Source organism: Stylophora pistillata, chromosome 14 (assembly GCF_964205215.1).
Source record: "Stylophora pistillata chromosome 14, jaStyPist1.2, whole genome shotgun sequence".
In the NCBI taxonomy this organism is placed as follows: Eukaryota; Metazoa; Cnidaria; class Anthozoa; order Scleractinia; family Pocilloporidae; genus Stylophora; species Stylophora pistillata.
Window position 1 is genome coordinate 23,703,920 of NC_142532.1, and position 24,076 is coordinate 23,727,995.

At 38.3% G+C, this 24,076-nt stretch overlaps 1 protein-coding gene and 1 pseudogene across 2 annotated transcripts; both read right to left on the reverse strand.

The window, feature by feature from the left end:
• Positions 1-461: 461 nt before the first annotated feature.
• On the reverse strand, positions 462-3,387 carry LOC148717139 (uncharacterized; annotated as a pseudogene). The gene is made up of 5 exons (XR_015995507.1): positions 3,295-3,387; positions 3,010-3,158; positions 2,519-2,629; positions 1,504-1,663; positions 462-1,249 (listed from the first exon to the last, which is right to left on the reverse strand). The product of XR_015995507.1 is annotated as an uncharacterized LOC148717139 (transcript).
• On the reverse strand, positions 3,299-15,135 carry LOC111344361 (uncharacterized). Its single transcript, XM_022951589.2, has 8 exons — positions 14,983-15,135; positions 13,441-13,636; positions 12,288-12,404; positions 11,882-12,028; positions 10,554-10,664; positions 10,186-10,354; positions 9,542-9,810; positions 3,299-3,413 (listed from the first exon to the last, which is right to left on the reverse strand). Exons 2-8 carry the CDS (start codon positions 13,447-13,449, stop codon positions 3,387-3,389), a joined length of 849 nt encoding a protein of 282 aa, XP_022807324.1. The 5' UTR covers positions 13,450-13,636; positions 14,983-15,135; the 3' UTR covers positions 3,299-3,386.
• Positions 15,136-24,076: the final 8,941 nt, after the last annotated feature.

The following is a 24,076-nucleotide window of genomic DNA, read 5'->3' on the forward strand; positions in this document are numbered from 1 at the left end:
AGCAAAAACTAGGAAGTATTAGCAACGAGCAACACGCGCACACAAACACGTACACTGTGAAATCAATGAAGGTGGAAGAAGCAATCAAGGAAAGGGAAGTGGGAGATATTTTTAACTGGCTAGATATTAATATAAGTTATCAAACCAGTTTATAAACCAAATTATCTGAAGGCTATAATTGGGTTCAGAATTCTTGTTTTGCTTCTGCTGTCACTATAATCGTGTAGTGAGTCAATTTTCGCCAAAAAAGTGCATCACGCGAAACATCAGCTTTTCAAAATTCACCAGGGTGGTCTGTTTTCAGAGGAAATAGAACTTGTGGGAACTTTAGAATGTGTCTGAAATCGATCACAAGTGTCTAAGATCGGACAAAAATCGCCCATTAGTGTCTAAAAACGGACGCTAATGGCAAAATCGGACGTTAGTGTTAAATATATGAATTTCGTATATTCGTTGTGTTAGGAAACTAATGTCTAAAATCAGACACTAAAGTCTAAAATCGGACACTGGTCCAAAATGGAATACTAATGTACAAAATCGGACTTTAGTGCCCAAAATGCAGACAGGAGAAGTCCTCCTTTATAGAGCAGGAAGTGGAACAAGCGAGGAGGGGAGGTTTGGGAGTATGATTAACATCTTTGAGATGTCACGCAATAAGGAGCGGGCCATCCAAAGGTAGAAAGACTGTGGTTGAAAAAAAAGATGGAAAAGCAGTGAAGAAATTGGGTGCTTTTAATTATTTAAATCCAGATATACATTGCCTAGTTTGCTATGCACATCTAGAAAAGTGGAATGAACATGGAGTTAGTTTTTCAGGCTAAATATCATGTCAGCAGAACAAGCAATTTCAAATAATTTTTGTAAACCTTTCTGCTTAACAGTCACTGGCTGAATATTTAAAGACGCCCCTGCAAAACTTCTGAGCCTGTATTTTCCACAGTCTCTGTGGTTGGTTTATCAACATTATCACAAACATAACTGCAGCATTCGATGATTTTTCTGGTGTCGTGAATATTGAAGCAGCTCCATCCATCTCCATTAATATTCCATTCCTCAAGGAAAATGAAACGCTGGAGTTCATTATCCAGGCACCTGGTATTCTCGAAACACATGAACGTTTCGTTGCATTCCTTTTTGGGCTCGGGACATACTTGCAGGGCGCTATTCAAGTCCATTCCCCCGCGGCACAGTTTCGTACCATTCAGACCACTCCCTGACTGACGTCTTACCCTATTTGGCGATGTTCCGCCTTAGAAAAAAATATGGTTTTATGTCAGTAGCAACTGAGCAACTGCGCACCTACCTACCCCTCCCCTAATCCGGTAACAGTCAATTGACAACGTGTTAGGGTTACTTTGGTATAAGATCAACTTATAACCCCCCAATGATGTTTTTTGTTTATTCTCATCACTTGTTTGCTTGATATTGTATGGATTTGTAAGGAGAAATTCTGTCTTGGTCACTCATGGGAGTTAAAGGGTTAAAGTCTTGTTTATGTCTCACCTGTTTGTTCAGCGGTCACCTGTTCCCGTTTCTCAGTCACGTGGTATATCGTGTACTGAGCGCAATACTCGTTCAACTCTTCACCGAGCGATGATCGATCAGTTACTTCTTCGTCCAAAACCCACCTGCTGTACACGCACCTTGTCTCTTTAATAACCATCTGATGAAATGAATTGACAGCGATAACTGAACTTAAAGGGGCAGATATTATACTACAAAACTGTAAGTTTGCCCCGTCCAAATCAATGCGCAGAATGCATGGATTCTCGGCCAGTCTGCTTCTCTGGTATAGACTGAGCAACCTCGCCTTGCCTCAGGAGTTGCCTGCTGGTCACCATCCAAGAAATGAGACTTATTACTGAGCTTGAGGACTGAGAGGACAATGGGGGGGGGGGGGGGATTAAATAATTCTCTGAGTGAACAGAGGGTGGTCAGTCGTCTTTAACAGAATTAAAAACGGAGGGGGGAATTCAGAGTACTGACTGCTAATGAAGGAGGATCATTAGAACGCTACAGAACCTCGTAGGGGTGGAGGATCAGGTAGACTCTACTATAACGAGACCAAAATCCTCCGCCGCCCCCACTTCTACCCCCTGGGGATAAATAATGACCGCTTCCGATCCTATTCTCATGTCACAACTCAAAAGGCACTCGAGGAGCAAAATTGACCTAAAAACCCTGAAAGCCGCGTGATTCCCCTCGAAAAATTCTCCACTCCCTCCGCCCGTCCCAGACGCCCCTAAATTTAGACATCTCCCTCTAAAGTATTAAGTGGAAAATCAAACACCTGTATCATAAATTGATCTCTGGAAAAATAATGTCATCTGCGCGTTATCAAGTTTTGTACGAGAAGCTAAGGAACAAGGGAGAAATTTTGGAAAGAAAAGAGTTCTCGCGCTTATGACTCAGATCTTCAGTCAAGCCAGTTTTTGCTCTTAACTGGTAAAGGCACATTTTTTTCACTCATAAGTATTTACCTATCTATCAGTTAAAGAGATTTCGTGTTCTTACACACCTTAAGAGCTCTCTTAAGGTCTTTAATCAGCTTCTCTGGCCTCGATTGACGTTTTACGAGAGGAAACAGGTAACAGATCTTGCTTTCCGGGAAGTGTGACATGGTCAAATTCTGGAGAGATAAACAAGAAGAGGAAATTAAAGAACTAAGAATAATGATTGCTGGTTTGCTGTAAAACAGCAGCGGAGGAGTGTGAAAAAAGTTTGGAAAACACCATAGGTGTATAATAATTAGAAGTAGGAAACAAAAATTAATTTTCACGAACCACTACACCTCGCTCAAAGAACCGAGTGCGGGGGAGGCTCCAAAAGGAGAAGACTTTTGTAAATTGATCTCTAACTGAGACGTCGCCATCTGAATTGTATTAAATATGAGTTCTTTTGAATTGTTTGCGCTTTAACTCTGTCAATGAATACGCTATAAAATCTTTACTTTTTTAATGAGATAAGGTAAAGGGTTATAGACGTTGTTAAATAAGAAGGATAACTCACGCTTTTGAAATCGTGTAACACATCGCTGCGATCGACACCAGGATGAGAAGGAACTTGAAATAATTCTGTCTGTTTTTCAAGATCCACTTCGATCTTCTCAGTTCGTAGCCAACTCCACCCTCGATGATATCCATGTTAAAATCCACGACCTTTTTGGATCAAAAATTACACTTTAGTCAACTTTGTCAGTTTTCAAATCAGTTTTAAATTATTGAATGACCAGACGAGGTGGACAGCTGAGAATTCACTTATGTATATAACAGGTAAATTAGATCGAGGACATACTTATTCCTTCTTCTGTCGCTAATCACTAGCAGGGCTGGCTGATGAAACACTTAGGACAACAAATACAACCAGGGATGAAAACAAACTCGCCATCATCGGAACAGAATATGCAGAAGTTCCTGTTAATAAAAAAATGTGGCATTCGGGTAAGGTAAGGTAAAGGTAAACTTTATTTGATAGGTAGGTTGGGATTGTTTGGCAGCCGAAGGGCTGATGTGGACCTACTATACACAATCAAAATTTGACAAACACAAAAGATATTAACAAAAGAATAAAAGCTATGTACAGGGAGAAAAACAATATATATATATAGACATGCAAAAAACTGAGATTTACAAGAGCCTAATTGAAATATTAACATAATACCAGAAAATACAATGCTTAAAAGTATGTAAAATCATCTTTTTTTGCGGTGATCAACGTCGCTTCCTTGCTAAAAGAATACTCCGCAATGTCCCTGGTGTGTTTCTTTAATATCTGCTTATAGGAATTGAAATTTTCAGGCACTTTAACTAGTCTATTTAAAAAATTCCAGATTACAGGGCCTGTGTACTGTAAAGTGTTTCTTCCAGTATCAGATTTAAACCTAATGATAGTAAATTGATTAGGAAAGCGAGTTGACCTAGAAGTTGTCTTTTTAGAGAAAAGTTCTCCCACAGATTGACACGAAGTTTCAAAATACACTTTGTGCATTAACGTAAGAACGGACTTTTTGTAAAAGTAAGAGAAGGGTAGCCAATTTGATTTATTGAGACAGATATCATCAGCCAGCGACGGTTGAAGGTTGTTTATAACGCGGGAAGCTCTTGCGTGGATAGAGTTCAGAGAATTCATTGCAGGGGGTGAGCAGTTTCCCCATACTAAAATACTATATGTTACGCTGGGAATAATAGAATTGAAATAGATTTCATCAAGTGACTGTTTAGGAAGAATTTTCATTCTCTTTAGTGCTCCAACTTTTTGTGTGAAGTGCTTCTTCACTGAATCAATGTGCACAGACCATGAAAGTCTATTGTCGATTTTAACTCCTGGGCAAGTGGTAGAGTCAACCAGGTTAATTAAGCTTGTCCCAAAGTAAAGGGGAGGAAGAGGACCAACAAAGGCAGATTTCTTTAGAATCATTGCCTCAGTTTTGTTTGGATGGATGGTTAGTCGATTTTTTACACTCTACATGAGGACTTCTTTCATTGTTGCATTTAGAGATGATGTAACTTTGTCGACAATACTGTGACAATACTGTGACAATACTGTGACAATACTGTCGACAATACTGTGACAATACTGTCCTAATTTAGACACTAGGGTACGATTTTACACAATAACGCACGATATTAAACATAAATGTCTAGTTTTAGACACAACTGTCCGAATTTAGGCACCTTAGTCAGATTTTGGACGTTATTGTCGGTAAATAGATAACTCAGGGCCTGGCCGAATATGATTTTGGACTCTTGTGTCCAATTCTGGACACTGATGTCCGATATTAGACACTGTCGTCCGATTTCGGACACTAAGATCGGACACTAGAATCCAAAATCAGACTCTTGTGTCTAAATGAGACACTACACTGTCTAAAAGCAGACATTATGGTCTAAAAAAAAAGGGAGACTAGTGCCCTAAATCAGACATTAGTGCTCAAAGCTGGACTCTGAGGTCCACAATTGGCAAAAACCGTTTTCTAAAAACCAGCACTAGTGTCTAAATAATGGACGATACTGAAGCGGACAACCATTTTCAAAATCGGTCACTAGTTTCCAAACATGAACACTACTTTCTTCACGGTTATTTAGTATGCGAGCTTGTTGTACACTGTTTTCACTTAACTCGATTAAACAGGACGAGATTCTTCAACCTCTTTTTTCCGTGATAAATTCGTCAGAGCAACTTACAAGATGAAATCAAGCTCACTGATCAGAGGGGGAGGGTACGGGGGTGTCTGTTTCGTCAACCGGCTGTGTTGAAAATGTGGTGCATACTGCTGTAAAGAAAAGGTTATAAGGCACTCTTGTTTGTGGCATACAATGGCAAAATCCGCCAAAGTATACGTTCACAGCAGGGAAGAATGTTTATGAGGGCCAATCAAAAAGTAAGTTGGTTTGTAAAATGACCTCTCTATGACGTAATTTGAAACAAGACGACACGCAGAATTTGTTTTCGAGTTCCGCTGGCACAATGGAGCCATGCTAACATGAACTACCAGGGGATAACAGAGAATTGGAGCTCGCGCTAAGAAAACGTTTTTCAGGGAATGACTTAACGTTAGATTAACAAGCAGTGAGACTTAAAATAGAACTATTATTAGCACATTGTGACATGCTGAAACCTTTCCCAGACAACGCACGTGATTCAGTCGCCAAGCGAGCATAATGTACTTGTTACGTCCTGAAGCCTGAAATCTGGTTTTGATTATAAAGTCACTTGAGGTGAACCAGAATTGACCACGCAATCAACACAGTGTTAATGTGGAAGCTCTTCTAAACAGAACAGACTTTTATGGATTGGATCAACAAACTAACGAACCTACCCGAATTACACCTACTACGAGTACATTAATTGATCTGATTTTCACAAACCGGCCAGAGAATGTGTATTATACGGGGTTGTCTCATGTCGCCATAAGTGACCATAGTCTACTGAGTTGATGCATATCGAAAAATCTCAATTCCCACTCTCTCCAAGGGAGTTAACTTGATAACATATAGACAGTTTAAACATTTTAATAGCGCAAATTTCTATACGGATGTCGTAGCCCAACCTTGGGATGACATAAGGCAATTGTATGATCCTAATGATATGTAGAAGAAGTGGAAAGAATCATTCCTGAATGTGTGTGAAAAGCATGCACCGATGAAGCCCAACTCAAAAGAAAAGCTATCATAGCCTTTCTTTTGGGTTTCATCGGGGCAAGACAAAAGATCCATTTATTTGGAACCAATTTCGAATGGTTGAAAATCAAGTGAACTGGGAAATTAATAGCGCAAAAAAAGCTTATTATGAGAATGCCTTCAACAATTGTTGTGGGGATCAAAGGAAAACATGGAAAACAATCAATGAACTGACCTCACGAAAGTCCAATAAAACTGTTATTAATGAGATGGAATATAATGGGGTAAATTCTGCCAATCAAACAGATATAGCAGAAATTTTAAACTCATTTTTCAAAGAAATTGGACCAAGCCTTAGTAGAGACGTGACAGAAGTTGATAAATCCTTCCAAGAATTTCTTACTGAAACTGATAAAAATTTTGTTCTTGAAAAAACAATACCAACACATGTTTTTGCACTACTATCAAGGCTCTGCAAGTCAAAGGCGACTGGATTGGATAATATTTCTGCGAAACTTCAAAGGGAATGTCCTGATGTATTAGCGGAATCTCTTACTCGTACATTTAATGTAATAATAATAATTAATAATAATAATAATAATAGTAATAATATTGATCGATTTCTATAGTGCTGATTCGCTTTACAACACTGTGCGGAGGACTTTTCCAGACTGCCGGCGGCAATCCCAAATGACTGGCATCTTTCCTTATGAGTCGTGAAATCTGCCAGAGTCACCCCATTGTATAAAAATTCTGGGAAGCGCTCTGATCCGACGAATTATCGACCAATATCAGTAATTCCAGTTATGGCCAAAGTCTTTGAACGGTAATCTACGATCAGCTTTATCATTATTTAACCAAAAACAACTTTCTCTCGTGCCATCAATCTGGTTTTCGGTCTTTGTATTCCACGCTCACAGCACTTAATCGAAGCTACAGATAGCTGGGCAGTGGATATAGACCGTGGTCTTGTTAATACCGTAGTCTTTTTAGATCTCAAAAAGGCATTGATACAGTAGATCACGATATTTTGTTACGAAAACTGCAATACTGTGGGATTTCTTGGACCAGCCAACAATGGTTTACTTCTTATTTAGATAACCGAACACAAATTTGTCATTTAAATTCTTGTAAGTCAACTCGGAAATGTCTGAGATGTGGTGTTCCTCAGGTAACAATTTCGGGACCTCTTTTGTTTTTTATATATATTAATGACTTACCACATTGTTTGACATAATCTGAACCTACAATGTATGCAGATGATAACAGCCTGACGCTTGCCAGTACTGACATTGAGAATATCAATTTTTGCCTTAATCACGACCTGAACAATGTGTACGAATGGCTTTCTGCTGACAAACTAACCCTGAATATGATAAAAACTTTGTTCATGCTTTTTGCATCAAGGCAGAAGTTATCACAATTTACGGAAAGTCCCTCTCTTATTATAAACGAAAACGCAATCGAACAAGTAACCTCCGCTAAATCCCTTGGAGTTTATGTCGATCAAAATATAAATTGGGAGTGTCATATTGAAAACATCTCTCAAAAGATAGCTTGTGCCATTGGTGCGATGAAATGAATTCGGCATCTCACTCCATTTAATGTTTTAATTAAAGTTTATAATAGCCTTAGTCAACCACATTTTGATTATAGCAACATAGTGTGGGGAAACTGTAAGAAAGGCCTTTCTGAAAAACTACAAAGGCTGCAAACTCGGGCAGCTCGCACCCTAATGTCTGCGAGCTATGATAGTAATTTGGATGATTTGTTCCGGGCGCTAGGGTGACGAAGACTCTACTATCAAAGATTGGAAAAGAAATCTATCCCAATGTCTAAAAAATTACATGGTATGACACCTGATTATCTGAGATCAAGATTTATATATCGTGACAGTGTAAGTGCTTATCAGGCGCAGTTGAATATTTTTATAGAAACTGCGCGGTATAAATTTAAATTTAATAATAATAATCGTTTAAGGAATACCGAAAACAAATTAGTTCTTCCACAACCTCGAACTGACTATCTCAAGAGAAGTTTTTGGTACAGCAGAGCTCAATTGTGGAACAACTTACCTGTAGACCTAAGACAAGCGTCTTCGCTGACTGATTTCAAATCTAAATTAAATCACCACAGTTTAAAGTAAGATCTTAATTTTAAGTAAATTTTAGACACGGCCTCCATGAAAAGCAGAATTTTTTCTACTTATTTCTTTTATTTGAATTGTTATTATCAAATTATTATTGCAGTTAGATAGATAGGTTTCTTGTATAGATAATGAGCTAAATCAACTGATGGAAAAACCGTGTATAAATAAAGTTATCCTATCCCATCCTAATTTTCTATAGTCCGCCCCCCACCTTTATACTTTGTTGCTCTGTTAGCGACGACTGTTCCTCCTCCGTAGCCCCTAAAATCCATGTAAGTGAACCCCCCTGCTGTTTTTATTATTATTTCATTGAACATTGAAAGCCAGTTTACACAGCCTGCCTATAGCATTAGCTAATCTTGGCGGGTATTAGTAAAAAAATAATAAATAAGTAAATACTACACATTGTAAGCTATAGAGATTTCATTACTACTACAATATTACTGCAGTTATAAGCTATGTATTAGTTTACTACACTATAAGCTAAAAGATATGTACAGTTGTCATACAAATTAAATACAATAAAATTACTAGTACGTTAAACAAGACATAATAATCAAATACAGGCAGAGCAGATTGGAAAGTAGAGAGGAGAGAATTGTGACATACGGATGTGAGCGAAGTACTACAGTTATAATATTAGATAATCATTAATATTGAATTTCAATATTAGTGAATGGGCGTCAACATAATAGTCCTCAACCCCAGGTATAATCAAAGGCTACCTATGAATTTTCCTGTTAAATTCTCTTTTCGTGAGCTTACGCAAGTCAGGGTTTAGACAGTTCCATAACCTCGTACCAAACGCAGAGAAAGACTTAAATTCCTTCCCCCCCTAAACAAAAAAGAAAAATTTGGCACCACCTTCCAGGAGATAAATAATGACTGGTTCCTAACAAGATGTCGTCGACATCTTGAAATAATTTGCATTTATTAGAAATAGACGCAGTTACTTTATTCTTCTAAAAAGCATTATATGGTTTATTTTCAATCAAATGTCACTTACGCGACAAAAAAAAAAAAAAAAGAAAAGAAAAACGAGACAAAAAACATTTGTTGATAAAACCGTGTAAGATACGTATCGCTCTAACTACTGTGGTATTGGTTAGTAGAGAAAAATAACTTTGTCGGTCATCTATCGCAGCCATTTGATCTGGACGAAAAACATACAATTAAACCTTCAGACGTTCTAAGACTAATTCTTAGAAAATATTTATTACTTAAATATACAGCTGAAGATATTTTATTTTCAACAAATGTATTCACAACATACGATTGATCTCCAGATGTGCTCTTCACGGCAATGTTGCCTTTGGGAAGACAGATACTGCATCCTACGGTATCGGCGTACGTCTATATAACCGTCTTCACCATCCTCTCCAACGTTACTGCAGATCACATACTTGTAACATGTTCTTGTTTGAACTCTGCACCTAAATTTAGGCTTGCCAGAACAGGTACCGAAGGCAGTATCTAAATCCATACCTCCGGGACACAGTTTGTTTATGTGTTTAGTCCGCCTCTTTCGGATCGTATGGCTTCCTGCAACAGCATAGAGAAAGGAACATCAAATCGAGCTTCTGCACTTTACAATTTGACTTTACAAAGTCAGAGACAATAGTAAAACAACGTAGACTTTCTGGAAGAACTGAACATTCTGAACTATTATTGACGGGTGTTGCTGATTAAATGTGGGACTCAGTCTATGTTGCAGGCGCTCAGCGAGGATGCAAGTAACACGCGCGCAAGAGAGCAATGTGTCCTTGCGGGCGTGCGTGTGTGTGTACGTGCGTGACTTCCGGCTCGCCCGTACGGAACTGAATTACAGTTGTCCGAATAAAATCAAGCTCGTGCCACACAAATTGTATAAAATTTTCTTGATTTCCTCTCTAGATTTTGACAGTTTCGGTGTCTTACCTTCTGCTTGGACTCTTGTTGCACTAAGGGAATCTTGGGTCTTTTTTACATGGTATATGGAGTATTTCGCACAAAAATGCGCTAACTCCTCGCTGAGTGTGGACCGGTCGGTTAGCTGGCCGTCAAGAATCCAAGTGCTATCAACCCGCTTGCTCTCTGTCACAACCACCTGATGTAGTCAAGGTGTTTATTATTTTATTGTTTCGATTTAGTAATTTATGTGATATTCATTTACAATTTGTGTCAAGTTATAAAGAGGTTAAAGTATATAATAACTTAAAAAAAAAACTTCTCAAAGTAGCAACGCTGTTGTTCAAAAAATAGAACAATCTCAACATAATTTCTTCAAAAGTATCAATTGTTCTTACCCCACTGGCTTTATCAAGATCCCTCAACAACTTTTCAGGAGTCGTCTGCTCCGTTGCGAGAGGGAACAGGTAGCAGGTATTCTGTTCTGGGGATCGCAGCATCGTCAAATTCTGTAGCGATAAATCCGCAAGTAAACAAAGATAAATCCAAATAATTGTACGAAATACCTAAATCTTAATTGTAAGGATGTTATGTCGCACTTTTTACTTTTTTGGTGGAAAATAAAACGTAAAACATGGAAAGATAGACAATTGGTGAAGAAACGTAGCTGATAAAGGCAAGAATGGAAATTAATTCGAAAAAGGATAGAGAATTGCAAGCATAGCGTTGCGTACCATATCTGTCTTTAACTACTTTTGAAGGGGGATAATTTGTTCAATTTTGGAGGACTGGCTACCTTTCAGCATAAGTATATCTTATTAACTACCAATGCACGGGCTAATTACTTTGACAGCGAAGAGGGGAGGGGAGGGGGCGGAGGGACTGGGGGGCGTGTAAGTTTTAGTACGGTGTGTTGAACACTTGACACAGTTTGATTACAATCGCAGGGGTTCACCAGGACGAAAAACAAGTGCGACCTTGGGCTGATAACAGTCAAGTTAGAAATGTAATGATACTTAAAATAGTTGTGTTACAGATCCTTGGAATATTCTAGAACATTTTGTAAAACATATATAAGGAGTCGTGATCCGGGTAAAGTTAGTCTTTCTTTTAGAGCAGAGCCAGCAGTGTATTGTGGAACAGTGTGTTGTTGCGGAGTGTCAATAGAGTTAGTGCTGTCGTGAAGGGTCCAGAAGAGCTAGTGTTATTACAGAGCCGGCCTAGAGAGAGTTGTTGGAACCATTTATTGTTACTGGAATCGTCAGCCGTGTGGATGGCTACACTCGGAAAAGTTTTGTGGACAACGAGAAGTTACAAGGATCTTTGAAGAGAACTGTGAGTTGTGTAGTAGTGCACTGAGATTATAGCATTATAGAGAGCTCTAAGGTAAGAGGATAGTTATTGTAATGGGTATTGGTATCGCTCCGTAGTAAGATTATAGCATTATAGAGAGCTCTAAGGTAAGAGGATAGTTATTGTAATGGGTATTGGTATCGCTCCGTAGTAAGATTATTACGTCAGCTAATAAAATAGTTGAGTTTGTACGAGTTGTATCTTTCTGTCGGTTGTAAAAATACCGTGACAGAAAGAAGTAGTCTGTTTCGGCAAATTGCGTTATTGACGTTCAACTTTATGTGTAAAAAGAGCCTGAAAAGAGCCGCCTTGGTTAAACAGTAATGATAAATGTTAAGCTAGAATTGGTTTAAACTTAAAGTGTTAAACTCACTTGGTTAAAATCATGCAGGATATCGGCACGATCAACACCAGGATGAGCGGGAACTTGGAACAATTCCGTGTTCTTGTCTTGATCCACCTCAATTCTTTCAGTGTACTTCTCTCCTGACTCGCTGATTTGAACATTGTAATCCACGACCTTGAAGAATAAATTATAGTTCTGTCGTTAAATGCAAGTTATCAGGACGTTAATCCAGTTTAATATATTATTAAATACTTCAGTTTTCCACCGGATTTTAGGGTCGCAGCTCACTGTGTTTAGCCTGAGGGAGTTCCGCGGGGAGCGAAAAGGACGGGAATACTTGACGGAACCTTTACCCCGAAGGATTACCATATGAAAAGGACAATGATACCTTACTGACGTTTTGTAAACGAATAATGTAAACGAAAATTCTTACCTTCTTTTTGCTACTTTTTTCCGCGCAATCACAAACAGGATTTCCCGAAGTAGACCTTGGCAAGATAACCAACGCAAAAAGCAATACTACCACTTGAAGCGAATTTGACCCTATTTTCTATAAAAAAATAAATAAATTGGCAATACACTATTAGCAATTGTTACAATTTAGACTTAGCATGAAAAATCTGATTGGTCGTGAGTATTCAATCAATACACAGTAGCCTGTGAAGTTGACATGATAATCCAACATCAACTGCGACTATTGTATTTATCATGTCGAGCCTGCCTATTTTTCAAGCCCCTCGTCCGTGTAGTGTACGTTATAAAACTTTTGCAAACTCAGAAAGAAGTGGCTTCTTTTGCGATTGTCTAAAATAATGTATAGTCAATCATTTATTGAATTTGGTTTCGGCATGATATCATGGATTATTCATAAACCTCGTGTTTGTGTTATCTGACCTCGGTTTTGATAATTCGTGATATCATGCTCAACCTCATCCAATAATTGCTTAAGATCTTGAATTTGATAACAAAAGATTTTAAGTTGACCGATGCGACATCGTAATTCGCAATGGCCCGTAGCGATTTGCAATGGAGTGTCGTAAAACCAAAGTAACCCCAAAGGCCAGTTAGAACATAAAAAAGAGAAATTCACAAAGAGCTTTATAATCAATGAAAACTCAGGTAAAAACAACTGTGTGGAATTAGTGAGGAGCCCACACTGTCACTGTTTTCTTCCAGAATTTATTGCTCAAAAAAGCAGGCAGAACAACGTTACGCGAAGTCTCTGGCCGACTAAAAACTACTCACAATGATTTTCTTATCTCATGATCACACCTTGATCAAAAAGTAAGTTGACTGGCTATAAAGTTCTTCCCAACAAAGATAAACAAACTGATTTATCGGAGCGGACAGATCGTGACACTCGATTTCCGGCAAATAATTTGACTCGTTACAATACTAATTATCCTGTTTCCGACACAACCAAGCAACCTAAGCGAAAAAACGCTATGAATAAGTCGCGATTGGTCAGTTTTAGTTTGGCTTCCAATTACTTGAGAAGACTGGAGCGTAGAGCGTAAATTAAATGTGAGAGAAGATTACTTTTGACAACTGCTCCAAAACAGTTCTACTTAGCCGTGTATACTTACATTCAACATGACTGCAGGAAAGGTGTATCTTTGATGACGTTCTTTATTTCTTCTCGTCGGTCTAATAGTCTTTCTCTCACTTGAGCGCTCACAAACTGCTTATCAATGCTAAGGTGGGTTCTTTTATACAGTCCCAGTGGCGTGGAGCTCACGGACATTGATAACAGTTTCAGCAGAAGGTGATTTTCATCCTGCGCTATGAAGACAAAAATACCATCCTCAAGTTACTAATAAATCCGTTTCAGCTGACCTTTTGATGAGCAACTTTTCGTGACATTGTTTGTTGTCATTGACTTCCGGGAGTCTTCGGTCTTGAAGGCCATTTTAAGAGTCCTCTGAAAGCATTCTTCGCTGTTTATTATTCAATTTTCGCATCATTTCTTTTTATTTTATTGTAAAATGGGAAATTTGAAACTCTGAGGGCAGATAGTATGAACAAGTTATTTTTGGATTTAGGACCTTCCTTAAGCAATCATGACACGTTTACAAGCATTGAGCTGACACAAAATCTGTTACTTTAGTCTGAAGTCCTGAAGCGAATTGTATGGGCTTTGATGCTAGTGGCTGTGAAAGTTAAAGATTGCTGTGCAAAGCAATCAAAAGGCAATTTTTCTGGCCAATGGATTGAGTTACTTGCCCTATAACATTTTTTAATCCAGCTATTTCCAATAATGATTTTATTCATCTCACAATTATAACTCCAACTGTCATCACATTAACGGCAGTCTACCTTTTGACCTCAGGGCTAAATAAAGTCTAAATATCGACCAAAACATTGCTTTTAATTTTTCTGTTGTTGTTCGTTGCTGCTTTTTGTTTTGTTTTGTTTCTCTTCGCTACAACATTAGATTTCTCTGGTATTTTTAAAAGCAGGTCACTGAGTTCAAAAACTCGTAACGGGCAAGATTACCACCCCCATCAGTCAAAATAGCGATCAAAACGTTTCTTTCACGTACACAGTAGGTGTGCGTTGTCCGAATCGGCCTGGGGAGAGATAAGATAAAGGTAAGAGAGCGTCCTAGTGAATGTGACTCGATTTTTTGTAACTATAACACAACCCTTTAAACAAGACTTTTCTGGAAAATCCGTTTTTTGCTACCGAAACAACAAGGAAATGGCATCATGTGGCACGTTCGCATTGGTAACAAACACGCGAACGTAATATGAAACCTTATGGGTGAACGCAAAGAAGGAATAGGGAAGTGGAAGACTAGAAAGTTTTTAATATCCGTTAGAGCTTAGGCAAACGTTTAGGAATTCCTGCATTGCTACTTCCGCGACTGCTAACCCCTTACGTTAATTCCTGTGGTACACAAACAGCATATATGGGTCTGTTAAATCCGCGAAGCTAATGGCAGAGTTATCTAAAAGCAGCACTCAGAGGTATCCACTTAAATTTTTCGCGGAACAAAGTAAGGCCTACCGAGTGCACTCGTCGCGACTTTGCTGATGTGGTGTCGACTTCACCATGCTCCTTTAGCTCGTTAAATAACTTATTTTACCACTTTCGGCAAGAGTCCTGCCATCCAAACATTTTCCTACCTGCTTTCAAAAAGTAAACTTCCCATTTTTGTTTCTCAAACAACCACTGCCATTGGAAACAGTAGAGGTATCTGGCAATTTTGAACGCTCTTTGCGGCCATGTTTGTGTACAACTCGCCCGCGGATCTGATCGCATCGCACGCGCCATCGCTTATTTCTCTCGCAAGTAATTTGCTTGCGTGTATCTTGGAGTCCATTCTCCACGCGGTCAAAAAAATGACGTAATCATCTAGGAGGCGCACATTGCATTGTGGTCTTAGTAGTCACGCATTCGAATCCCTATGTCGAGCGAGCCATTGCGAGAATCAAGAACTTTCGCATTCTCAGTACTACTTTTCCTATTGCAATGGCGGCAGACTTGAACAAAGCATGGGTTATTTCTTTTTATCTGACTAACTTTTTGCCACCTTTAATTAAAATTGATCAAACTAGGCAACAATAAAATAGAACTAGATTAAATTGTTGATGGCCGGTATAATGGCCTATGCTGTAGGTATGGATGAAGTTCCACTTCCTTTTTTGCACGAATTTTTTTCATTTTCATCTGAGTTATGGTGATGATAGTATTAAAGTTTTTGCAGTTTAAAATATTCCTCTGAGATAAGTTTCACTTCCATTTTTGGCTAATAATAATAATAGATAAAATTTTGCAGTAACTGTTTTTATTCTTGTCTAAACTGTTGTAGTAATTTATTTGTAGTTTACAATTATCCCTCACATGAATGCAAGTGTTTCAACACTTTCCTCTATGATATATGTTTCCATTTATACCCTTTTATACCCCGTTTGTTTGTTAACCCTTTTTTGCATTTGTTAACTTGCTCAATTTCTTCCATGGGAGAAAGTATCTATCAAATAACAAAATGCTATCAGGGAGACATAAAATTATTTTAAATTTGTTGCTCCGCTAAGGGTATAATCAAAATATATAACCCCTAAAACTAGAGTTTGACTAGGAAAGCTTGAAAACAAAAATGCACAAACCAATTTTCATTTCTGAAATACTTAGTCTGAGCAATATTGATGCTTCTATCAATGATATCTTGCAAGTTATTCTTGAAGATCATAGGTCAGGTGAAGTGAAGTAAGTCCAGGGAGCACTGTGTTCTCCCAAACATTGCAATCCTTATAAATCGCGTCCACATTCGTGTACACAACAAAGTCAATCCATGGAAGTCCTTCTGCGCGCGCGACTAGTGCGCGCGTGCTTTAGGATTACGTATGTTAAAAATATCAAAAGCAAATCACGCGGACCCTTTTACTTTGACGTGTGGAATTTTCTGAGAGAAGAGTTTAAAAGTTTTCTTTAGCTTATCGACTGGCGGTTTTTTTAACGGTCGTTGTAGTTTACCGAGAGTTTGCAGTTTTCCGTGTTGGAATAAACGTGTTTGTTTTGATTTTCCGTTTCGCTTCCAAACAAATATCGTGTCCTTTATTCAAGGCTTTTTAAAGTGTCTAAATTGTTTGAAATGAAAGTGACGCCTGACCATAAATCGCTACATTTTCCGCAGAGCAGGTTTCTGCTCTTTGTGCTTCCTCCAATCTGTCACAATTAAAATGTGATTCCCAGATGAACTGTCACGTAGTTCTTCAACCAAAAGTCACAATCGGTGCGTCGCTCAAACTCCCTTTGATTTAACAATCGGGTTTTGAGAAAACCTCCATAAGGTGATTGCAAGTACATAAGCACGGAAGATTCTCCTTTCTGAGCCGCTTACACTGTTTGGAGAATCCCTGAGGGTTTTTATCAGTTTCCAATTTCACTATTTTCTTTTTGTCTTGAATCACCAAAGGATAGTCCACGTGTCGATAGTTTATTTATATCAGAAGATAGGTGTAAGTACTTGAAAATGGAAAATGAAAGTTTAGTCAATAGTAGTGTGTTTAAAGTTGAAGAGCTTCATTTAATGTAAGCTTACCGTGCAATGATTCCGTTTTTATAATCCGGCACTGTTTACCAAGGTATACAGTCTTGTACTCTGCTACTTAACGTTTGAAAATGTAACTGAGTTAAAGAGTAGAGGACAGCTTTTTTATGACTTCAGCAGGCGAACGCAAATTTTCAATCCGCCAAGTTTCTATAGTGTACTTCAACCGAGATAAAAACGCCGCTAGATTATCACACAGAAGAACTTGTTCACTAGCCAATTCTTTGCAAATAAGGAAGTTGAAGTGAGTTTGCAGAAAAGTGTTTCATTAGAAACTGAACTTTATTTCCCTTTAAGATCGTTGGCATGTATTTCATGCTACAAGAGCTGGATTTTGCCTTTTAATTGCTTCGAATAGCGTTCTTTAATTAACACAAACATTGACATCAAAGCCCATCAAATTCGCCTCAGCGCCTAAGACAAAAGATATTGTGTCTGCTTTGCGCTTGTAACTACTTTCAAGAATAACATATCCATTACATTAGTCCTGAGAAATGCGCCTCTTCCATTTTACGTTAAAATAAAAAGATATGATAATAATAAAAGTGATGATTTGTAATAATAGCATTTTGTATAAGGCTTTAAACTACGTACATAATTCAAAAGCGACTCAGTAAAGCCTATAACATCACAAAACTACAACTGAAAGCTTACTTAAAAAGAAACATTTTAAGTCGTTTCTTAAAGCTAGGCCGCTACAGGCTCTGATTAGTAAGGGCAAAGAGTTCCATAATTGGCAAGTTAAGCGTAGCATGAGCGAGGGTGCGATGCCCAAGTGTGGAGCAGTTGAGTCTTGGAAGGCTTATACTATTTTGCGAAACGAAACGAAACGAAACGAAACGAAATTGTACTAATTTGCGAAACGAAACGAAACGAGATTTTGCAAAATGGCGTTTTTTCGCCTTTATTTAGCAAATATGTCTTCTTCGTCTGAAACATAATGTGTCCACTAATAAAATGATCAATATTTCCAAGAGTCTGGTCACCTTTCTTTTATTAACCATAATAGTACTCGTTTCGCAAAAGTAGCAATTTTGACATAATTACTATTTTGCGAAGTGGCGTTTTTTCACCTTTATTTAGCAAATATTTCCTGTTCTTCTGAAACAAAATATTTCCACTAATAAAATGATCAATAAAATGAGCAATTGAGAACAAGAACAAGTAGTTCCTCGCTTGTTGACCGCCATTTTGTCGATCCGCTTCTCTTGTCGATCGCCCCATTGTTCTCGCGCAGAATTCTGCGCCAGAACAATGGTTGGCCATATTTGGAGGATTTCGATGGCCTGACACTTGTAAGACAGACGATCGACTTTGGGCAAGCGTACATTTTCCAAGAATCTACCCGAACCGACGCGAAGAAGGACAGCCGAAAAATAAAAAAAAGAAGAAAAGAAAAAAAAGGAAAAAAAAAAAAAGAAAAATATTAAAAAAAAGAGAGAGAGAGAGAGCCGCCTTGAGGGTAAACATATCTCAACTTCTTCTTTAATTAACTCCCAGAAGTGATTAACCTGTTATTTCTTCCTTTAATATTCATGCATGATCCAACAAACAGGTAATGAGAATACTCAAACTCATCAGTTACAAGATGTTACCATGATCGAACACCCAATTCTCATAACCTATCTACAAGGAAATGTGTGGCAGCTAGAGGAGAGAATTGACAATGACATCTTGGGAGTTTCAGCGTTAAGAGCGTGTCATCAGCATACTTTCCTCGTCTCCTGTTCTTGCAGGTGATTTGTTTGTCATTTAGAACCCGTCGGGCCGAAAGTTACATTTGAAGCTCCCCCTCACGTGAGAACCTACTTAGACTGAAATTTCAAGTCTGGTTCTCATTGGTGGAGTTTCTGTGAAAGTGTCCATGTCCTCACCCTGACTATGATTACTGTCTGCCATACAATTCTTTAATGAAAGTTTAATGATATATTACAATATTACAAAAAATATGCACTGCCCGCAGTTAGCAAAGGCTATTCGAGGCGGGCAGTGTTGAATACGTATATTACAAAATAAAAATATTTACAGAGCAAGACATTAAAAATTCTATACAAATTACAACTACATTAATACATTTAAGTTACGGCAAGAAAACAGGACAAGCTGTGGTCTTATAGTTGTGCTATTAAAGTAGACAAATCAATATAATCGTCATATTTTTCGAGTCTCTGGAGGAGGACATCATAAATTTTACTCTTAAAATTGTACTTTGTATTCTTACGACGTCAGTTCAGAGAATTTGGAGCTGGAGCAACTAGTAATCCCCTAACTGATAATTTTCTTTATTGTCATCACTTGTCCCCTTGATAATGTATTGATATTGCAGGGAGAAATTCTCTCTTGGTCAGGGGAGGCAACACAATTTTTAATTTAGTTCTGGGGCTTTGCATACAGTTTGAAGACAGTGAGTACATTTTCTTGCTTAGTTTCCTTTAACACGGGAGAAAAACACAAGCCCTAATATAGTAGGCGCTTAAACATTTCGACAGAAATCAAGGACCAGTGGAACTTTGAATCCTGCATTATGGCTAAATGCCTTTCAAACCAGTGGGTCCATATCAGACGACAGACGCACATTCGTGATGGTTCCCGCAAGCATTCACGGCAGATCTGCAAAGAACGTCCGGGGCCCATGCAAATTTGAATCAGGGCTCCTTGTAACTGAGGAAATAGCAACAGCGAAACGAGAATTCTCTGCAAGTCACATAGGCAACCCGTCCAGCCGACCTCGCAGTTACCACAAATCATGGTCGCGTCCATACTGAAACTTCCACACATATAACTTTATTTATTCTTGGATTTAGAATAGCTCGAGAGAGAGCTTAACATATCCGAGTATAGTTAAGATTTAAGAAATACAGCAAAATGTATAAATACAAATATATATATATATATATATATATATATATATATAATTATAAGTAGAAGCTTGTAAGGGGTCCCACAAAAAATGCTGATCAGTCTCAAACGCGCTGTCTGGAGGATCACTGAGGCGATCGTGGGCTCTTGAAATAACGTAAATAAGAGCTGAAATGTAATGGTCAAGAGGCCAACTCCAATGTAGCTTTGTTGGTTTATTAGCTCGACGTTTCGACCATCTCGGTCTTCCTCTGGAGTATACTAACTACATGAGCAATATTCAAATTTAAAATTCGTAACAACAGTAAACATGTCATGACGTAATAATATAAAAATAGAATAGATAACAGCGAAACGTGTCATTGTGTCTAAAATCGATAAATTAAAGTAGTTATAATTCATGTAGTAAGCTTAATGATAGTAGGATTGAGACTTAGTATCCAATAATTTTCTCTTGCTTTTCTGATTTCTTGATTTTGACTTCTAACTTTTTCAATAACCGTAAGTTTAAGATGGTCGACTCCACAGTTCTTGAAATGTCTGACAGAGGGTATGTTTTTATGTCCACCCTTGATGTCGCTACGGTGTTGATTGCCACGGTGGTGAATTGGGTGACCTGTCTCGCCTACGTACTGATCGTTACATTTGCTGCATTCTATCAGGTATATCACATTGCTAGTCTTGCATGACGTGTGTTGTCGCAGTGTTATCGTTTCTCCTGTAGTGCTGCTTTTAACTGACCCTGTAAATTTCCCGTATGTTTTGCAGCAGTTGCATCTTATGTCAGCCCTACAGGGCCAGAATCCGGGACTAGTGGATTGCAATGGTTTCTGCTTTTTATGTTTATGAGAGAAATGAATTTTTAGATTTTTGTTAGTTTTGAATGATCGACCACAGATTGTACAGGTAGTGTCAGATGGAACTTGAATGTGTGGATTGCTTATATCGTGTGGAGATTCATCATTGGAGGGGGTTGTGTCAGCGGCTATGGGCGATCGCAGTCTCTTGTGTGTAAGCATCTGTGTTAAATTACGCCCTTTTCGATAGGCAACGAGAGGTGTCTCTTTGAATATGGCCTGTGTGTTGGACGATGTCAAGAGTATTTGATGGTGCTCCTTGAGGATTTTGGTAGTGCTGGGTTGTAAGTTATTACAAGTGGTACACGGTCAGTGGAGGAAATAGGTTTGCTTGTGAGCGCTTCCTGCCTTGATGTTCTCCTTGCTTTCATGATACATTCCTTAATCAACTTATACTTGTAACCTCGCTTAAGTAGTATGTTGTGTAGGTCACGTGCTCGTTTTTCAAAAAGCTCGTTGTCGGAGCAGATGCGTCGTAGTCTCAATGCCAAGCTGTATGGGATGGATGTTTTAGTGTGTCGTGGATGACAGCTGGTCCAGTTTAGGTATTGGTGGGTATCGGTAGGTTTTGTGTATAAGTCTGTGCTAAGTTCGCTGTTGTTTTTGATGATGACTTGAACGTCTAGGAAAGGGATGCTTGTAGTTGATGTGCTTTGTTCAAACTTGATGTGTGGGTCAAAGGAGTTACATTTGTTAAAGAAGTTTTTGGGTTTTTCTTCGCCGTGTGTCCATATCAAAAGAAATGTCATCGATGTATCTGAACCAGACAAGAGGTTGGTCACTAGCTTCTATCAAAAAGCGATTCTCAAGGCGACCCATGTAGAGATTTGCGTAACTCGGCGCCGTTTGTGTTCCCATAGCTGTTCCTGTTTGTTGAATGTAATGTTTGCCTTGGAAGGATAGGATATTACAAGTTAAAACGAGATTGATGAATTGTCCGATAGTTTCTCTTCTGTTGTTTGCAAAATTGTCAAGGCGCATGAAGTAGTCGCATGCTTCCATGCCACCATCATGTGGGATGTTAGTGTAGAGGGATTTCACGTCTCATGTTACTAAAGTAGTCTCCAAGGCGCATGCAGTAGTCGCATGCTTCCATGCCACCATCATGTGGGATGTTAGTGTAGAGGGATTTCACGTCCCATGTTACTAAAGTAGTCTCCAAGGCGCATGAAGTAGTCGCATGCTTCCATGCCACCATCATGTGGGATGTTAGTGTAGAGGGATTTCACGTCCCATGTTACTAAAGTAGTCTCCAAGGCGCATGAAGTAGTCGCATGCTTCCATGTTACCAAAACTGGATCATTGGATACTGCAATTCAAGACTTTTTAGTGGCTTAGCCATTATGGTATATGAGCCAATATACCATAAACTACAAATATGGTAGGCGTACGCGTCAGCTTAAAATTAAAAGGGAGCTAAAAATTTAGTAAAATTTAATAATTTAATTTAACGTTTTTTATAAAACAATTATTCCACTCGCTCTTGTTGGATATGAAATGATTTTAGCCAACTCTGCGCTACGTGCCTTGTTGGCTATTTATCATCTCATATCCAACGCGCGCTCGTGGAATAATTGTTAATTACTACGCACACGTATATATATATATATATATATATATATATATATATATCACTCTCTTTAGTTCCTCTTGCTTCCTTACAAAATACTGTTCTTGGCTCCGCACTATCTTTCAAGCTTTGCAACCACCTCAGTTCATCAACAAATACTCCACTGTGTTCTGTGTAAAAAGGAAAAACAAAGTACAGAAATAAAAGTCAACATGAAATCAATGTAGAAATCAATCGGAATTAACACTCCTTCATCGTAACACTAAAGAGCAATCCGGCCCGATAAGAATCATTGCCAACAATCAATTCTATACAACAAATTCTGATATTGCTGCTGGCTTCATCAATATTTTGATTGTGTAAGCCCTAATCTTGCCAGCTCCCTATGGACTCATGTTGGCAACCCCCATAAATACAGAAAGTCTTCTCCTCCCAGGAGTTTTGTCCTTTAACTCCTGTAAGTGATCAAGACAGAATTTCTCCTTACAATATCTATTCAATATCTAGCAGAAAGGTACTGACAATAGCTAAAACCATCAATCAGGGGATTTTAGGTTGATCCAATACAAAATTCTCCAAACCAACTTCATAAGAACTGTATGGCAGACTGTAAGGAGAATCAATTTAAGGAGGTCTCGATAGTGAAGTTGTAGATAAATGAGCAATTAAGATAAATGCAAAGAACAAAATTCGCAACATCTCAATAATGAGGTCAGTTAATTCATACAGAATAGGATGATTCCTTGTAGAGATACACTGGCTCAATCAAAAAAAGAAAACATAAATACACATTTATAAGCCCTACACCTCCCAGCTCGCTAGGGAATTATATTTGCAGCCCCCTTAAATACAGAAAATTCTCTCCTCCCTGGAGTTTTGTCCTTCAACTCCCGTAAGTGACCAAGACAGAATTTATCCTTACACTATCTATTCCCTATCTAGCAGAGAAGTACTGACAATAGCTAAAAACAGTAATCAGGGGATTTTAGGTTGATCCAATACAGAATTCTCAAAACCGACATCATAAGAACTCCATAGCAGACAGTATAGGAGATTCAATTTAAGGAGATCTCGCTAGTGAAGCTGTAGATAAACGAACAAATGCAAAGAACGAAAAATCGCAACATCTCAATAATTAGGTCAGTTCATACAGAATAGGATGATTCCTTTTAAAAATACACTGCCTCAATCAAAAAAAGGAAAACATAAATATAAATTGATAGGCCCTACACTTGCCAGCTCCCTAGGGAATTATGTTTGCAACCCCCTTAAATACAGAAAATCTCCTCCTTCCTGGAGTTTTGCTCTAACTGAGATGACTTAAGGACAGGTTTGTAATCTCTTCTCTAAATGAGATGACAGCAGAACTCCACTGCATATTCCAAATGAATTGATGAGGATTGCTTCTGAGAATCTCTCAAAAACCTTCATGGCATTTATTTCTAAGGAGTCCATCAAGACTAGCCCAGTACCAGATATTTTCAAACTATCTCAAGTGACTTCAATCTATTTATAGACATGGCATATCATTACTGCGCCAGGAGAGAACCTGCCCATATTACAGTTCTATCACCCTTTAGTAAAGTTCTTATTGATCGATCGATTGATCGATGGATTAATTTACTCAACTTTAACCGTACATATCTTCATCCTTTATCAACCTTTGAGGTGACCAAGACAGAATTTCTCCTTACGATATCTAATATTCAACATCTAGCAGAGAAGTACCGAGAATGTATAAAAAAAACATCAGTCAGGGGATTTTAGGTTGATACAGTACAAAATTCTCCAACCGACATCATAAGAACTCTATGGCAGACAGTAAAGGAGATTCAATAGTCCATTTTACAGTTGTGTGCTTGGTTGCCAAACCTTTGAAC

What these genes read in the sequence shown, in the direction of transcription:
- LOC111344361 (XM_022951589.2), bottom strand. An exon ending in ATCTTGATAAAGCCAGTGGG is followed by an intron (nt 10,355 to 10,553) that starts GTAAGAACAATT and finishes TGACTACATCAG; the next exon opens with GTGGTTGTGACAGAGAGCAA. An exon ending in AACAAGAGTCCAAGCAGAAG is followed by an intron (nt 9,811 to 10,185) that starts GTAAGACACCGA and finishes ATGCTGTTGCAG; the next exon opens with GAAGCCATACGATCCGAAAG.